The sequence below is a fragment of the Theropithecus gelada genome, chromosome 14 (genome assembly GCF_003255815.1).
Source record: "Theropithecus gelada isolate Dixy chromosome 14, Tgel_1.0, whole genome shotgun sequence".
Classification (NCBI taxonomy): Eukaryota; Metazoa; Chordata; class Mammalia; order Primates; family Cercopithecidae; genus Theropithecus; species Theropithecus gelada.
The window spans coordinates 32185770-32203589 of NC_037682.1; the positions used below are offsets into that span (position 1 = coordinate 32185770).

The following is a 17820-nucleotide window of genomic DNA, read 5'->3' on the forward strand; positions in this document are numbered from 1 at the left end:
AAGGATGACCAGTCTAAGCATTTGAATATATTTTAAAAAATCTCTTTAATTGCAGATTTCTTTTATAGTTTTCATTGTGTTGTATATACAATTGTGAATTGTGTTTTTAAAATTTCTTTACATCAAAATAAGATTTCCATGTCATTTCACACGTTTTCTTTGTGGTGCAGGATGAATGCTTTAACAGCAGTGTTTCTCAAAGTTGGTCCAGGAACCCCAAGGGTTCCTAAGGACTCTCAGAGGATCTGTGAGTTCAACCTGTCTCATAATAAATCTAAGACATTATTTGCCCTTTTTCATTCCTAATCTCTCACGGGGATACAGTGGAATTTTTCAGTATCTTTATGATCTGACAGGGCAGCAGATTGAATGCAGAAGCAGATGTAAAAATCCAGCTCCCTTTTAAAAAGTCGAACATTGAATGGATTTATAAATATGTAAAAAGTGACATTCTTATTACTGAATTTTAAGTTATTTTTTATAAAGAAAAATAACATGTAAAAAGTTTTATTTGTAAATCAATTGATATTTAAATTTGTTTTAATTTCTAATATGGTAAATATTGATAAAACCCACATAAAAGCTCTTTGTGGTTCTTAATTTTTAAGAGTGTAGAGGGGTCCTGAGACCATAAAGTTCGAGAACTGCTGTTTTATAGTATTTAATACAAAAATAAGTTTATTTGAATAAAAAAATTTGATCACTTGGTTTTATTATCTTCATGCAAGTTACTTCTGATTACAAATACAATCGTCCCTCAGTATCTGTGGGGGATTGTTGCCAGGACAACCACTTAGATACCAGAGTCCGTGTATGCTTGTGTCTCTTATATAAAATAATGTATTTTCATATAGCTTACATATGTCCTCCCAAATACTTAAATCATCTCTAGATTATTTATAATAACGTCATATAATACAAATATCGTTTAAAAAGTTGTTATACTGTGTTGTTTAGGAAATAATGATAAAAAGGCTGTACATGTTTAGTATAGACACTGCTGTCTTTTTATTTTTTCCTCTGAGTATTTTCAGTCCACCCTTGGTTGAATCTAAGGATGTGGAACCCACAGATAAGGAAGGACGATTGTACACAGAGGTTCTAGAAAACACAGTTTTCTTTTATAAGAGGATATTTTTATGCTTTGTAATGTGACATTGCATCTGAGGACTTTATTGTTCATGAATTAAGTTAGGCATGAGATTTTTAAAACAGTAACTTTAGTTCACTGTTGTTTTTTTTCCCCAGGCAGCTGAGTATGTCCCAGAGAAGGTGAAGAAAGCGGAAAAGAAATTAGAAGAGAATCCATATGACCTTGATGCTTGGAGCATTCTCATTCGAGAGGCACAGGTTTAGTGATATAGGATTACATTTCCTTCTCTATGGGTCCAATCACACTACTTGGTTCTGCAGTGAATAATATTTTCATAATCCTAACATTGTAAATGCTGTTTATTGGTTTTCAATTTTAGAATCAACCTATAGACAAAGCACGGAAGACTTATGAACGCCTTGTTGCCCAGTTCCCCAGTTCTGGCAGATTCTGGAAACTGTACATTGAAGCAGAGGTTACTATTTTATTTTATTTTTTCTTAATATCAGCATCTGATGGGAATTGCAGCATACACTGTAGTGATAGAAAACAAATTAGGAACATAGCTAATTAGGACAAGGAGGATTTAAATGTGTCTTACTTTTATTTTGTAAAATAGGTATAAAGGAGTAATTAAAATGAATTTTTGAAATTTGGGTCTTTTACAAGCTGATGATTGTTGCATTTTGGAGTTGCAACAACATTAAAACAGTTTCAATGGTATTGGAGTGCTTTAGCCTTTTATTTACTTGTCATGTGTCAATTTATTGCCTCCTGTGTCATTTATTTAGAACTCATTTTTCTTTTTATTCCTACTTACAAACTAATATGGATGAGAGTATATGAAAATATAGAAATGTTAACTTAGTTTTTCATAGAGTATTTTGAGTGTCTGGTGAAATGCAACATTTTAAGGGAATAATTACTTCACATTTTAATTTTGTGAAAATGCATGGTTTATCAATGTAAGCACTTCAATAATTTAACGATTTTTCTGTAAGATAGTTTATATTATGCAAGAATAAGCTAATGTGATTCAAACCTATTTAATCCTATTTAATCTTAATTTTACCCAATGATACTTTGCTTTTTTTTTCTTGCTTTTTATATCTTGAAATTTGAACCCAGGCATATATATTTTAAAGAGTAAGGACCCCATTCATGATTATGGTTAGGAGGAAAATGTTAATTTTTGAAGACTGGAATTAGTAGTAAAAATGATAATAAAAGTTTTAATGTGTCAATAACAGTTGGCACCAAGTAATCATTTTCAGGTTATTAATATAAATTAATGGGATGGAAGGGGTAAGATGTAAATAACTGATATTCACATTAAGCTGAAAATTATATGCATTTCTTTTTGTAACTTATAATACGCAGTACTCTTAATATTAATTTTGTGATACAGATTCTCAGCATAATCAAGTACACTGCAGCCTCAACATAACATTTTCTGCTGTACCTGAAATTTGATAATATTTAGGTCTGTTTTGGACCTATTCAAAGGGCTTTGGTCATCAGCAGTACTGAATATACTTCAGCACAACACAGTGTCATCTGTGATGTGTCCTCAGAATGGACCCAACCAATAGCAGGTTTAAATAGAGGCTACAGTGTACTCATTGTATTTGTGCTATAGTTTAGATTGTATTACTTGGTTGGGAGGGAAATTACTGGATAATAGCAGGAACATTGTGTGTGTTTTATTTTTGTGTGTGTGGTTGTGTATGTGGTTTGTGTGTTTGTGTGTTTGTATGTATGAGAGAGATTGTGCCTTATGTGGAGTCTGGTAGTTTTGGCCCGTGACCATATCCTTAAAGTTTCCTCACCTATCCTCTGGGACCATTTCTTTCCTTAATATATTTAAATCACCAAAGTAGGTTGGCACGAAACAGGTGAGGCCTGTCTGAAATACGCTGAAGCCTGTGCTGCTTTGTATTAACTCATTAACAAGGAACCTGGATCACCTGCACCTGGTCTGCATTCTAGTCTGGCTTTACAAACACATTAGACTTAAATTCAAACACACCAGAAATGAACATAATTGATATATAATTGTTTTTGTATAATGAAGTAGAACTTTCTGAGTTTTTGAAATTTCCTTGTTTCTCAATTATTCAGGCATTATTCATGCATTTTATTATAGCATAAGTTAAACTGAAATAGGCAGTTAGATACTCCATTCTGTAACTCTGAACACAATGGGTTTGTTTCTGCAATTTCGTAGCTGTAAGTTACAAACTGCATCCTAAAAAAAGCTTCAGGAAGACCAGATGTTATTCCAAGGGGCTAAAAGTTGTCTACATAACAGGCTCAATTCATACAATGAAATGAAGAGCTGCTAGCAGTTGCCTGATTTATGTAGTTGGTACTATTTGCAGTTACTTCACACACGCACAAACATACACACACGCACAAATAGGTATATATAATGTATTAAAAACAAATGGTAAATAATATATATGTATATTTTTAAAAATTTATATTTTTGGTTTAGAAATTAAGGTTTTAAATTGAATACTGGTTTTAGAAATGCATATTCTGAGCTGTGTTTTTCTCTTTCCTGGTTTGCTCTTTATTTTTTATATTCACATTTTATATTTTTGTTTAGCCTATGAGAGGCTAAAGTTTTCTTTTGATCATATCACTCAATGTGGCCATTAATATTTCTGGAGAAGACACATAACTTATTTATAATACTTTTTAAAAATCCAAAGTGATAATAAGAATGTTTTTACGTTGAAAGTAATACTTAAGTGTTTACATAACATTCTGTATGCACTCAAGAAAATAAAGTTTTGTTAATACATTTGTTGTAACTCAGTACTTCATGGTGGGAAAATTGTAATGTTCATTTCTTTATATTCAGCTAAACCAACTTGTGTGACTCCAAATACATTTTTTTAATAGAAAATGCATACATCTTTAGTAACAGAAGATTTGCTTCCCCAGAGAAACTCCTTGCAAATCCTATTAAAGTACAAAATGTCAAAGGAAAAAAATATTAAACTTTTTAAAACAATTTGAAACATCAGTTGGAAATGAGAGCATATTAATTACTTAGAAAAAAAGTTGATGATGCTACTATATGAGCCAGTGGCTCATAACTGAGAGTTGAGCAGTATCTATTTAGCTATATAAAATTTGGATTTAAAATGTCATCCTTAATTTGTCACATGCTTTCATTTTTTTTGCTGTAGCATGGAAATTGTTGCAGGTAAAATTCTCTTGCTCTAGTGAACGGCATTTAGGACAAAATTCTGTGTATTCTTAATATATAATTTCAAAAACTAGGCCAAATTACTTTGGTGTTATATATAATACATAGGAAATAACATTTTGCCTCCACTCCCTGAAATGTATTGTTCTACTCTTTACTCCAAAACTGTTACGTCACATGATTTAACAATATTATTTATTATAAGATGAGCAAGTCATTAATTGTATGACTGTTCTTAAAGTGATAGTTATCAAGTATAAAGTTTAAATATCAGTATGATATGAAACTACTTTTGTGACTTCTTAGTTTTAAATAAAGGAAACATTTAAATATGTCTCCAGCTATTTGATCGGATAAGGATATCTTAAATGCAGTTCAGTATATTTTTGGATTTAATAAATGAGAGATTTTAAACACTTGAGTTAAGTGGAATGCCCCAGTCAGAGCCTCAGTGCTCTTTAAAGAACTACTTTTTACAATGATCAAAAAGGTCACTAAATAATCACAAAATTGAGAAAATCTACAGAATTTTGACATATTCTTTTAAATTGTTCTCCCCTACCCAGCCTGTGGTTTCTGTAGCTTTTCATGTAATTAGGTGATGAGTGACAACATGTAAGCTACAATATCTTATTGTTAGAGAAGTAATTTGTTTTGAATCGGGCCACATTCATAAGGAATTTTTTTACTGAAGGATGTTTTTTATTGGTGGCTGAAGGAGAAATGAAGAAGGTAATGCTGCTGGTAATAGCAACAATGTATCTTGCTGTCTGTGAAAGCTGTATTTCTTTAATAAAAGCATATAGAGAATTGATTGTTTTTTTATTTAAAATTTTTACAAAAGATGAATTCTTTTCTCTATACTTGGTTTTTCCTTCCTTATAAATAATGGGTTGTGTAGCATACATTTCAATTTTTCAAAATGACCTTTCTTCTTGGAAAATGGAAGTGAACTCAGGATGCAACATGAGTGACCTAAATTGAAATAAACTTTTCCACTGTTGATACTGTTTTAATACCTTTACATAGCAGTTCAAATTACTGTATTATAATGTTTTCTTTCTGTTGAGCAATGTGATTTTAAAATGCAGATACAGTTACTGCATTATATAGATTATGGTGATTTCTATACTTCAGCTTGCAGCCTTTTTACAAAAAAAAAATCTGTACTCTTTTCTTATAGATCTACACTTTTCCTGTTTGTAATAAATGTTGGTCCATGTCTGTGTGATTATTCAGATTTTTACTTTAAAAACTCAATATGCTTTTTTATCTAGTTTCTTAGATGCATATATAAATGTAGAATAGAGATGTAAAAGAAAAAAGTACTTGTAAACCCAGAACTGGGTGATAATAATCTGAAAGTGCTTTGAATAAAGTACTGTTTGATAAGCAAAGGAAATATTTGCATGTTGCCTATGATAAGTAGTAAACTATTTTAGGTTTTATTGAATTATCTGATTCTATCCCTTTTCCCTATTCATTATTATAACAGAGATGTTTAGGTGCTGTCACTTCTACTAACATGGTCTATACATTTTTTCCCTTGGGACTTCTTTCTCAGCCAAAGCAACTATTTGCAAAAGGATGTAGTCACTTAGATAACGACATTTCTTTAAATAAAACCTTATATTTTCTAATCTTTATAATTTCTAGATAATTTATTCTCTTATGTGAAATGTAGCCATTTATTTTCAAGCAAAATCTTGTTCTAATCAACCTGATTGTCTATATATTTCTCAGCTTTATAAAGCAAAACTAATCTCTACAGTCATTAGTAAACATATTGAAAATATATGGTCATTTTCTTTACCCTGCAAAGACTCTTATGTTTTAAACCCAGCCTTTTTATATTCTATTCTTTGGTGTAATGAGTCATGATATATTCTGAAATTGTGGAAAAAGGTTTATGATAAAAAGTGCATATACATTCTAAAATTAGTGGTGAAACAAAAAGGACTATTGGATCATACAATTTGAAGTTTTTGGGGGAGGTAGTAATGTTTTACCTAAATTTCCTGGACATTCATGGAATAACATAATAACATATAATACCTAATACTTAGTTGTTAAAATTATTGGGTATTATAGTCGTTAGGATCATAGGGGATAATTTTGGATCAAAACTATCCCTATCCCAAAAGGTATTAAAGATATGCTGCAACATAGCATCCATGAATCAACACAAACATGTAAGCCCTTCATAATATCACAGAGCTAGAAACCTCCATATTTGGAAATAAAACTAATTCTAACACATGAGACTTTTTACAGTGTTGAGCATTTTTGGTTATAACTTGAGTTCAGAGGAATCAGGTGGCAACCGACTTTCCTTTATAAAACAAAAGGACCAGTTTAAGTCAAAAGCTCAAATATTTTCTAATGGATTGTTTGTATTTTCTTTAATGCATCAGCTTTGAAACAGCTATTCCTTTGAAATGAGTCTGGTTCAAGGCAGTTCCAGGAAATGAAGATGTCTAAAATATTACCAGTGACATCTGTAAAAAGCTGCACCTCCAAATAAATGTGGACAATGCATTTATTAGTTGTAACTAATTTATTAAACTTTCAGTTTTATTACTTTAATTTTACTGAATTTTTAAACTTTTAATTTTATTATTAAACTGGTTTGCTTCTAGCAACTTGGTAGCAGAAAACAAATAGTTGGTTTGTATAATGGCATAATAGGTTGAAGTCTGTATCTAGATTTTTTCCCCCACATATCAGAATCCACAGCAGTTTGAACAAAAATTGTGAATATTTGCTTTGAATACAACTTCTTGAGAAACTCAGCTGCTTTTCTAAGACTCAGGAAAGCATAATGTGGGTAAGTTTTACCATTTTGTTTGTTAGACCTCCAAAGAAAAATTTTCTATTTGCAAGTGTTAATTAAGCAATAGTTCTAAAGACAAGTTGACATCAGTGATAGGATTCAAATGTAGTTTTGAAATAGTACATTGAACTGTAGTAAGGGTCAAAGATAACAAGATCCCAAAGCTGTTTTTAATCTTTTTAAAACTAAATCTAAATACTTCTGTTCATGTGACAGAACATGTTCAATTACAGCCTTTTATTTAAATGCAGCACTTCAGCTCTAGCATGTACTGTTGACATTTTAAGTCTTCCTTTGTCCCAAGATTCATATTCTGCAACTTTTCATACTGGATTTGAAGAAAAAAGAAGGTTGGCCATTTTGTTATGATGGTTTTCTTGGAAATTTTTTCATTCACCAGACTATGACTACTGCACATGTTACATACTTCAAGTTGAAGTGGGCATAATGTTTTAAATCATAAATTTTTAAAGCTGGAACATGAATTAGTTTAGCTCCCTCATTTTATATGTGAGTAAAATAAGACATTGTTATCCCTGGAGCCAAAGTTTACAAACTTCACTGCTTTAGAATCACTTGGAAAGCTTTTAAAGCATACAAGCTTCCCAGTTAGCATACCAGCACTGCTGACTCAAGCTCTAGAGGATGGACATACAGTATCTGTTTCTGGCAGCTGGTTTTGGGAATTGAAGCTTTGCAGGGCAGTAATTGAATCTTATTGCTGTTAGTAAATTTTGTAGTTTGCAGAATATTCCCTATACTTGCCTGGACAATAAAATGATTAGTCTCCTGGCTTGCTTTTTGTATATTATCAATCAAGTGATCTTTGAAGCATCTACTATGTGCTTAGTATACTGTGACTGTTAGATTCACAGTCAGGGTTAGTGTTATGCTGTTTTAACTGTAACCGTTTTTTTTAACTAACTGAATTTATTCCTGGGTTTGAAAACCGATTTTCTGGTTACATAAACTTTTTTTGACAAGACAGTCACATGAATGTCAAACTAAGAATCTGATAACCTTTAAGGACACATCTGAGCTGAAGAGTGTGGCTTAAAAGAATTAACTGCAGCTAACTTGTACCCTCTGTAGAGTTTGAACAAGAATGCCACATCTTGGTATTTATTTTTGGTTGGTTTAGCTAACATCCTTTTCTTTCAGTGCAACTTGAGTGTTGTACTGGTACTTCTCATTCTTCTAGGTGGTGGGGAATGGGATGTTTTCTCACAAATAACCAGTTATTTCTAACTTACTAAAGTCAGGTTCAGTCCATTTCTGAGTTTTTCACTAGAAAGATCTGTAGTGTTTCTCAACCATTTTAAACTCATATCCTTATAAAAAATGAAAACTCAAATGCTTCCTTAATGGCTTTTGACAGTTTTAAAATCAAATTTGATGACTAAAAAGTACACCAGTGGTAATTTTAGAATGGTCTTTTCAGCTGTAATTAAGAATTTAAGTACTAATGAAATTTAGAATTACATTAGACTAAATTTTATAAAACTTAAATGACCAAAATGGCAACACTACTCAGTATTATGGAAGTGCAGTGTCATTAGAGGGAAGATTGTCAGCAAAATAACTTTGTTTCCTGTGTTTGTACATTTCTTTTAGTTCCCTCATCCACCATTTCCTTTGGTTTTGGCTATCGTGTATGAAGATAATTTTTGAAGGTTTTGTGCTTCCTGTATTCAGGGTATGGTATTGGGTATTAGGTGAAAAAATGCTTAAAACATTCATTATTTAGGTTATCAGAGTTGAAAATCCAATCACCAGAGATCACATGGTTTAATCTGCTTTGTATTGGTTGAATAACAAGAGCATTGCTTTTAGTGGTTACAAACTGACAGTCATTTAAGCAATTTTTGTAATCCATTTGTAACTTTATTTTGAAACTACTTTGAACTTACAAAAAAGTTGCAAGAACAATGCAGAGAACTCCCATATATATTTTACACTGCTTTTTAACATCTTGACATAAGTGCTTTACTGAATCTTTATTTTTTTCCGAACTATAGGAGATTGCATTGCATATATTATGAACTTTAATACTTTGATGTATTTCCTAATAACAAAGATTCTTATACATACACACAGTTGAGTGATGAAATTCAGGAAATGTAGCATTAGTAGAATAATCTGCAGTCTGTGTTCTACTTTTGTTATGGTAATACTCTTAAATTTCTTCTGATTCATTATCTAATCCAAGGCCATTATGTAATTGTCATTCCTCTTAGTCTCCTTCAGTGTGGAACAGCCCCTCAGCCTTAATTTGTGTTTTTGTTTTGTTTTTGAGATCGAGTCTTGCTCTGTCACCCAGGCTTGAGTGCAGTGGTGTGATCTCAGCTCACTACAACCTCAGCCTCCCAAGTAGCTGGGACAAGTGTGCTCCACACCCAACTAATATTTGTATTTTTAGTAGAGATGGGGTTTCACCATTTTGGCCAGGCTGGTCTCATTCCTGACCTCAGGCCTTCCAAAGTGCTGGGTTACAGGCGTAAGCCACTGTACTCAGCCCTCGGCCTTAATTTGAATTTGTTTGATGCTTCATCATTAGATTTAGGTTATAGGTTTTAGCTGAAAAGCCACCAAAATGGCCATGTGTGTTTAGTGTATCTCATCCGGAGGCGTAGTAATGTTCATTTGTCCCATATTGGTGATGTCAGTTTTCATGATGTGGCTCAGGTGTTGACCAGCTTGTCCACTGTGTAGTTATTATTATTCCTTTGATAATTAATAGAAAAAATAATGGGGAGATAATTTGAGACTAAATATTGTATTCTCATCTAACAACTATCCACTCCATTTAAACTCGATTGATTCTTGGTTGAATCAGTGATACTTTTCCATGGAATTATCTGGTGTTTTTCAATATGTTTATTGAGTGGAAACAGATATTCTATTCATAACTCAAACTTTATTGTGTTTGAAAACCATTGGAAAGTCCTAGCTTTCACCTCCCCACCATGATTTTTTTCATTTAAGAAGCTTACTAGTGAGTATAGTTAGTAAAGATAATGTTTAGGATTTTGTCAAATACAAAATAAATCATTTACTGTAAATGATGCCTGTCAATTCTGTCATAAATCATATGGGGAAGAAAACTTAAAAATTGCTACTTCAAGCATTGGGTTATATATATTATATATCTATTATCTATATATAAACTGTATGATATAGGAAATTGATACCTATACTGATTTACTTGACCAAATGGCAAATTATTTCAAATAAGAATTTAGGTATTTTAAAAATAATGCCATCTTTCACTTTGTAAACAAATTAGTGAGTCAAAAAGATCATCTAGACAAATACTTGATTATGTTTGCAAATGCTACATTATTTAACTTGTTAAAAGTTTTCAGTTGTGAGCAACACAAATGATGAAATTCTCAGCACTTTAAAGGAAATAGTTTCCATTAGCAATTAAAAATGTCAGATTGCTTATCCATGGGAATATTTGCTAAAAAGGTAACTTGTTCCTTTGTAAATTTGAATTTCCTGAGTTCACAGAATAGTTAGGAGATTAGCATTTAAATAACAGGCATTCCAAGTCAAAGTAACTTTGAAAAAAAGAAGTTTAATCTGTTTGGTGCAGTTGTTCATGCCTGTAATCCTAGCATTTGGGAGGCCAAGGTGGGCATGGATTGCTTGAGCCCCAGGAGTTTGAGACCAGCCTGGGCAACATAGTAACACCCTGTCTCTAAAATACTTTTTTTTTTTCTTCAAAAACACAAAAAATTATTATTTAAGTTCAGTTTTTTATTATGGGGGTAGGGAACTACTCTGCCCTGTGCCTCAACTGCAGGGTCAGAATTTTTCTTACTGTGTTACTGTAACAGTGGTCTGATCATATTTAGTAGTATGGGAAAGGTATGTTTAAAAATGTCTTCATTTATTTAAAGAAATGCAATGCAGTGCAAGGAATTTGCAGGTAACTATAAGGGATATATGTAGGAATAGGAATGAAAGAACTTGAAGTCTGGGGACCTTAGGATATTCTGCTTGCAGCTTCCTTATTACTAGGACCTTAGCCAAGCAATTTAATCTTTTTTCTTTCCAACTTTTTTTTTTTTTTTTTTTTTTTGAGACGGAGTCTCGCTCTGTAGCCCGGGCTGGAGTGCAGTGGCCTGATCTCAGCTCACTGCAAGCTCCGCCTCCCGGGTTCACGCCATTCTCCTGCCTCAGCCTCCCGAGTAGCTGGGACTACAGGCGCCCGCCACCTCGCCCGGCTAGTTTTTTGTATTTTTTAGTAGAGATGGGGTTTCACGGTGTTCGCCAGGATGGTCTCGATCTCCTGACCTCGTGATCCGCCCATCTCAGCCTCCCAAAGTGCTGGGATTACAGGCTTGAGCCACCGCGCCCGGCCTTCCAACTTTTTATTATAAAAATTTTCAGACAAATTTGAAAGAATAATATATAGTCAGTACCTGTACACCTCTGCATAGGCTTAATGATGCTTTATATTTCTCTGCTTATATAAAGAGAATAGTACCCTATAAAACCACAATATCATTGTCACACTTAAAAGGAACAATAATGTTCAAATCTATGTTAATACTCAGTTCATGCTTAGATTTTTCCTCCATATGTGATTCTAGTCACTAGCCATTATACTAACTGACCTAAGAAATCTAAAATACAGTATAGTTGTGGAAATAGCTATTAATACATAGTAGGCTTATAACTGACTTTTGTTTTTCTTTGCTCAGGAGTTTTTTGCATTCTTCATTATTTGTCTCAGTATTAGGTCTAACGGTATTTTGGTGGGTATTTGAAAAAATGGATTATGTATAGCTACTCACAACCACATATAATTGCTTCAGTAGAATTTCAACAAACCTTTTAGAAGATTTTATGGTACAATAACTTCTGTGTAGCCAGGTTATCCTTTGTATAAAATCTTATCTCTAAAATTCTAGTTGCTATTGTTCTCCATACTTCCATAGTTTTTAAATTTTTAGCTGTAGATACTTGGGTTTAATTTCAGAGAGTACAAAGGAATCTTGTACACAAAAGGGGCAAATCTTTGTAATTTTGGACTTTTAAGAAATTTATAAGAGCAAGTATTTTCTTTCCTCTTTGAGACAGGGTCTCACTCTGTTGCCCAGGCTGGAGTGCAGTAATGTAATCATGGCCTACTGCAACCTTGACCTGCACAGGCTTAGATGATCCTCCCACCTCAGCCTCCAGAGTAACTGGGAATACAGGTGCACACCGCCACACGTGGCTAATTTTCATGGTGTTTTGTGGCTGTTTTGTTGTTGTTTTGGGTAGAGACAAAAATACAAAATTTTGTATTTTTTTGTTTTGCCATGTTGCCCAGGCTGGTCTTGAACTCCTGGACTCAAACAAAGAACATATATTCTTTACCACTTTGAATATTTTTTTTACATTCCACATTATAGAGAGAGCAGTAACTTTTACATCTGTTTCTGGGTTAGCAATTAGGAGTGTTATTAGAATGGCATTTACTTAAATCAAGGCCAAAACTAAGGATTTAGGTAGAGTATATTAGCCTTTCAATACCTGCTTATTAAACAGTTGTTTTCATACTTTTCAAAGATGTGTAGAAGTTTTGTAAATTAAGTTTTCTGATAGGATAAACTATATTCCCTATGATCTGTTATTTATCTATTTTTTGAGACAGAGTCTTACTCTTGCCCAGGCTGGAGTGCAGTGGCACAATGTTGGCTCACCACAGCCTCTGCTTCCTGCGTTCAAGTGATTCTCCTGGCTCAGCCTCCCGAGTAGCTGGTATTACAGGCACCCATCACCGCACCTGGCTAATTTTTGTATCTTTAGTAGAGACAGGCTTTAACCATGTTGGCCAGGCTAGTCTTGAACTCCTGACCTCAGATGATCCACCCGCCTAGACCTCCCAAAATGCTGGGATTACAAGCATGAGCCACCATGCCCAGCTTGATCTGAAAGGAGATTTTTACTAATTTGAGATTATGAAATTTTATGAAAAATAAAAATGAAAAATTAAAGTCAGAGGGGCACGATATCTAGCTCTCTATTTAAAAATACTAAAAGGAACTTGACTTTTCTAGTTAATGGGAAAAATCTGATTTATTGAAACTAAATCTTTATTTCCAGTGATTTGTAATTTGTGGTGCATCAGGCTTAGAGATTCAAGATAAACTTTTTGAGCATATCTCCAGGCTATGTCATTGAAAACTCGAGTATCTTCGTGTAGCTACCTGATACTCCTCAGTTGATTGTAGGTAAACCACTATGATGTTGCATCAGAATTTGTATTATTTACCTATAAAACAGTTTGCAATTCTAAGCATCCCACAATTGAAGTGTTTTGGAATTTTACTTTAGTGTATTCAATTAAGCTTATAAGATACTTTTATGTGTAAGATGAAAAGTTTACAGGCTGCAGTTTGACATTTTTAGGAGACTGTGCAAACTAAAAATGCAGAATTGCGTTGTTAGCAAACCTTCTTGGAACGTAATTTTGTATGTGGAGGACTAGTCCTTAAAAGTTCCCTAGAATTGTGGACTTTTAGTAGAATGAAATTTATTGATGCCTACTGACGTATTTGCCTGGGTCATAGTCACGTAAAATTGTCCAAAGTATTAACACCTTTTTTTCAGTAGTGCAGTTGGCTGTTGAATTTAGAGATTCTCAAAAAAAGTAATCTGGTAGTAATTTTGCAGACCCCCCACCATCTGTATATTATTTATAAGTTTTTATATGGATATAGGTAAAAAAGTAGTCCGGGCTTGGTGGCTCATGCCTGTAATCCCAGCACTTTGGGAGGCTGAGACGGGTGGATCACTCAAGGTCAGGAGTTCAAGATCAGCCTGCCCATCCTGGTGACACGCCGTCTCTACTGAAAATACAAAAATTAGCCAGGTGTGGTGGCATGCACCTGTAATCCCAGCTACTTGGGAGGCTGAGGCAGGAGAATCACTTGAGCCCTGGAGGCGGAGGTTCAGTGAGCCAAGATCATGCCACTGCACTCTAGCCCGGGCAACAGAGTTAGACTCTGTCTCAAAAAAAAAAGAAGTAATGAAAATGTCTTTTTTCAGGTTCTTCCATCCACGTTATTTTTCAGGGAAGATGGGGACAGTATCTTCCTAAATTGCTTCTAAAATTTATTAACTTTTCCAGTATCTGTTGAGTAAATGCATGCCAGACCCTGCATGGGAAGGTGGGGGATGGTGAGTCAAGGAAACCTCGAAGAACAGGATTTGTGAACTGAGGCCTGAAGTATGTGTATGAGTTAAGCAGAGAATACCTGGCAAAGAGAACTGCCAGTGCAGAGGACTTAACAAAGGAAAGAGAAAACATGCTTTATTTGACGAGTTGAAACAATTTTAGCTTGATGATTTTTAATTTTTTACATTTTAGAAATAGATGAATGCTTTTTTTTTTTTTAATTTTTAAGCTGAATTTTGCTTCTAGTTATTCCCAGTATATTAAAGCAGATGACTTGTGGCTTACATGCATGTTTTCTTTGTTATAGATATATATGAGCTTAATGGTCATTAGCTCATCTAGAATTGCAGCTAAGCAATAAGGGAGAATAATTGGAGAATAAGCATGAACATCTGAAATAATTGCTAGATTAATAAGTTGGCTGTAATTTTGCTCTAGGAAGAACTTAAGTTGAGATATTTATAATTCTGGGCCCTTATTTTACTCAAATGCCTACATAAATTTCTAAGTTAAATGACTGGAAACTTCCTGTTCAATTCTCAAAAGAAAAAAATTACATGTTGATTTATAAATTCTCTTTTGGTTTCTTTTTATTTTTAGTTTCTATTTGAGTATTGAGAAACTAATACAATTAAGAAGCCATAAAATTTTCCCTTTAACAGTCTTCATAGCGATTGAGGAAAATATGACAGTACTTGGCCAGAGTTTTCACTTTTTGAGGGGGAAAAACATTTCCTAAGATAAAAAATTGGTTATTTTCTATACTAGGTAAAACCTGAGAAGTTGCATGAGTTTGATTCCTAGAAATGTTTTTACCATGAGTAAAATTTGTTTTTACTAAATGGGAATCCACATTGTCAGCGTCTAGCTTACCCAATGACACACAGTTTCTAAATTGACTTATTTTGTACAGAAAAAAGATTGCTTATTTTATATGAATTTTTTTAAATGAAAAAACGTAGGAAAGTTTTCCCCCCTTTTGGATAAATATTTAAGTTAATTTGCATGTGTTTACTAAAAGGGATAATTTTACCAAAGGGACAAATATTTAATAACCAAGATTAAGAGATACTACTTATTTTACTGATTCTAGTATCAAGGTTTGAAACTTAGTTTTAAACAGAATCCTGTAAAATGTTTTGATGTCTTCTGGATACTTTTGGAATACCTAAAGACTGGCTAAAATTGAGAAACGCAAAAGCACAAGAACAGTAGTTTCCAAACATCTCTCAAAACCCAAAAACATCGTGCCATTGCACTCCAACCTGGGGGACAGAGCAAGACTCTGTCTCAGAAAAAGAAAACAAAACCCAAAAACGTTGGCAGATCATGTCAGTTTCTAAATTTTCTTTCCTAATTTTATTGATTTGTAAAATCCAAGAATTAGGGAGAATTGCATACCTAGGTGATACGTAATAATGTGTTTATGTAATAGTAGTAACATTTTTTAAAAGACATGAAATAAAATGTTTTTATAGCTGTTAAGAATAAAGGAGGATTATAATGGAACTTTGATCAACTGAATTAGAGTTCTGATAGAATTTTTTAAATTGATGAATTTTTAATGAATTTATATCTGTATTCTTAGTAATTATGCGAAAAGCCTAACATTTGTATGTTTAAGAATCTGGTTTTTTTTAGTACCTTCAGGTAGGCTGATTTAATAATTAGTAGAAAATTATTGAATGCTAGGATACCCACAAGTATAACATTTTGTGCATAATATCTGCATGATAGATAATCCACATATTAATTGTAAAGTCTCTTCTCTAGTCACACTGGCCTCCTTGATGTTCCTTAAATTTATTTCAGACATACTCCCCCCTTAGGGGTTTTGTCTATATTAGCTCTTTTATCTGTTCTAAAGATATTTTTCCAGATGGCTGCTTTGCTAGCTGCTTTGCTTTCTTCAAATCTACAAAAATGTTTTCTCCTGTGACCACTCTGTTTAAAATTGCCACTCCTATCCTCCACAGAACTCCTTATCCTTTACCGAGTTTTCCTTTTCCCCTATAACACTCATCACCTAAGGTACTGAATAATTTACTTATAGTTCATCTCTCTTGTATGTTGCTATATTCCAGGAAGCTACAATAATGCTTGGCATACAGTGGCACTATGAATACTTGTTGAATTAAAAATCCACAGTGGGAAATAATTGTATTTTACAAGTTGAATTTCTAAAAATTAGAGTTATGATTTCAGTTTATAGCAAGATGTATTTTCACGAGTATAAAATTGTGATCGGCTGATACCTTTACCATGACAGGTTAGAAAAATGTCTTTATTTTTAGAACACTAAAACTATCCTTTTGAATTGTCTAATACCCCTAAATATTTAAGTATTTCAGAGTAAACTGCTTTCACATTATTTAGAATTATGTTGATGTATAACATAAGAGAAAGATTTACACTTTTTTTTTTTTTTTTTTGAGTCAAGGTCTTACTCTGTCACCCAGGCTGGAGTGCGGTGGCTTGAACTCAGCTCACTGTAACCTGTAACCTCCACTGCCTGGGCTCAAGTGTTCCTCCCACTTCAGCCTCCCGAGTAGCCGAGACCACAGTTGCAGGCCACCATGCCTGATTAATTATAGAGACAAAGTCTCATGTTGCCCAGCCTAGTATTGAACTCTTGGGCTCAAGCAATCCTCTCACCTCAGCCTCCCAAAGTGTTGGGATTACAGGCATGAGCCACTGTGCCTGACCAGATTTTTACCAGATCTGGCTTCTTTAATAGATTACTTTTGGAATTTAGTGCTTCAGTGAACATTGGATTTTAGAGTTTATAGTTACTTTTCAAGGTAGTTTGCACACAATTTTTTTCTAATCTTTTTGAAAGCTTGATATTAATAAAATTTTATGATGGAGACTAGCCAGTAATATGATGAGTTAGGTTACTCAGATTAGCTCTCTCACTGAAAACAGCTAAGGCTGCTAGATAGAATTTTAAGAACATCTTAACTAACATTGGACTTACAGCCCTGTAAGGAATTACCAGGTGAAAGCCTAATGGAGTGGGGAGGGATAAAAAAGGAACATGAGGAGATAAGCAGAATGCCTAAACTGTTTTGGCCCTGAAAGCAACTGCCAAACTGGGAAGACCTCTTGAGCTTCAGTTTTGAACACTTCCAGGACCTCAGGCAGCAAAAATCAAAACCCAAGGCCTGCCCAGGGTACAGTGTCCAATGGGATAGCCTTTCCCCTTAAACTGTGTGCTTTAAAAGCTACACTCAGGATGACAGTGATCTAGAAGTAAATCTATGCCACCTTCCTACCTGTAAGGGACTGAGAAAAGTTGCTTCCGTCTGAGTAGAGCAGAATGGGGGGATCCTGAGATGTTCCTTATGTGGATTTGTGTAAATAAACATCACCTGAGAATGATTCAGAAAAACTGAAGCCATGTATGAGGACTCAGCCTGAATTAATGAATTAATGTCCCTAATAGGTCGTAATAGTTTATTCATACCCTTTCTGGAGGAATGCACCTTCTTCCTAGG

General features: G+C 33.7%; 1 protein-coding gene across 1 annotated transcript in view; it reads left to right on the forward strand.

Annotated features, from left to right (window-relative positions):
- CSTF3 (cleavage stimulation factor subunit 3) overlaps positions 1-17820 on the forward strand; it is a 78274-nt gene that overhangs the window by 19278 nt on the left and 41176 nt on the right. The window contains exons 2-3 of the mRNA XM_025355942.1: positions 1249-1350; positions 1473-1568. Of these exons, the coding sequence (XP_025211727.1) occupies positions 1249-1350; positions 1473-1568 (198 nt within the window). The remainder of the gene's footprint in view (positions 1-1248; positions 1351-1472; positions 1569-17820) is intronic.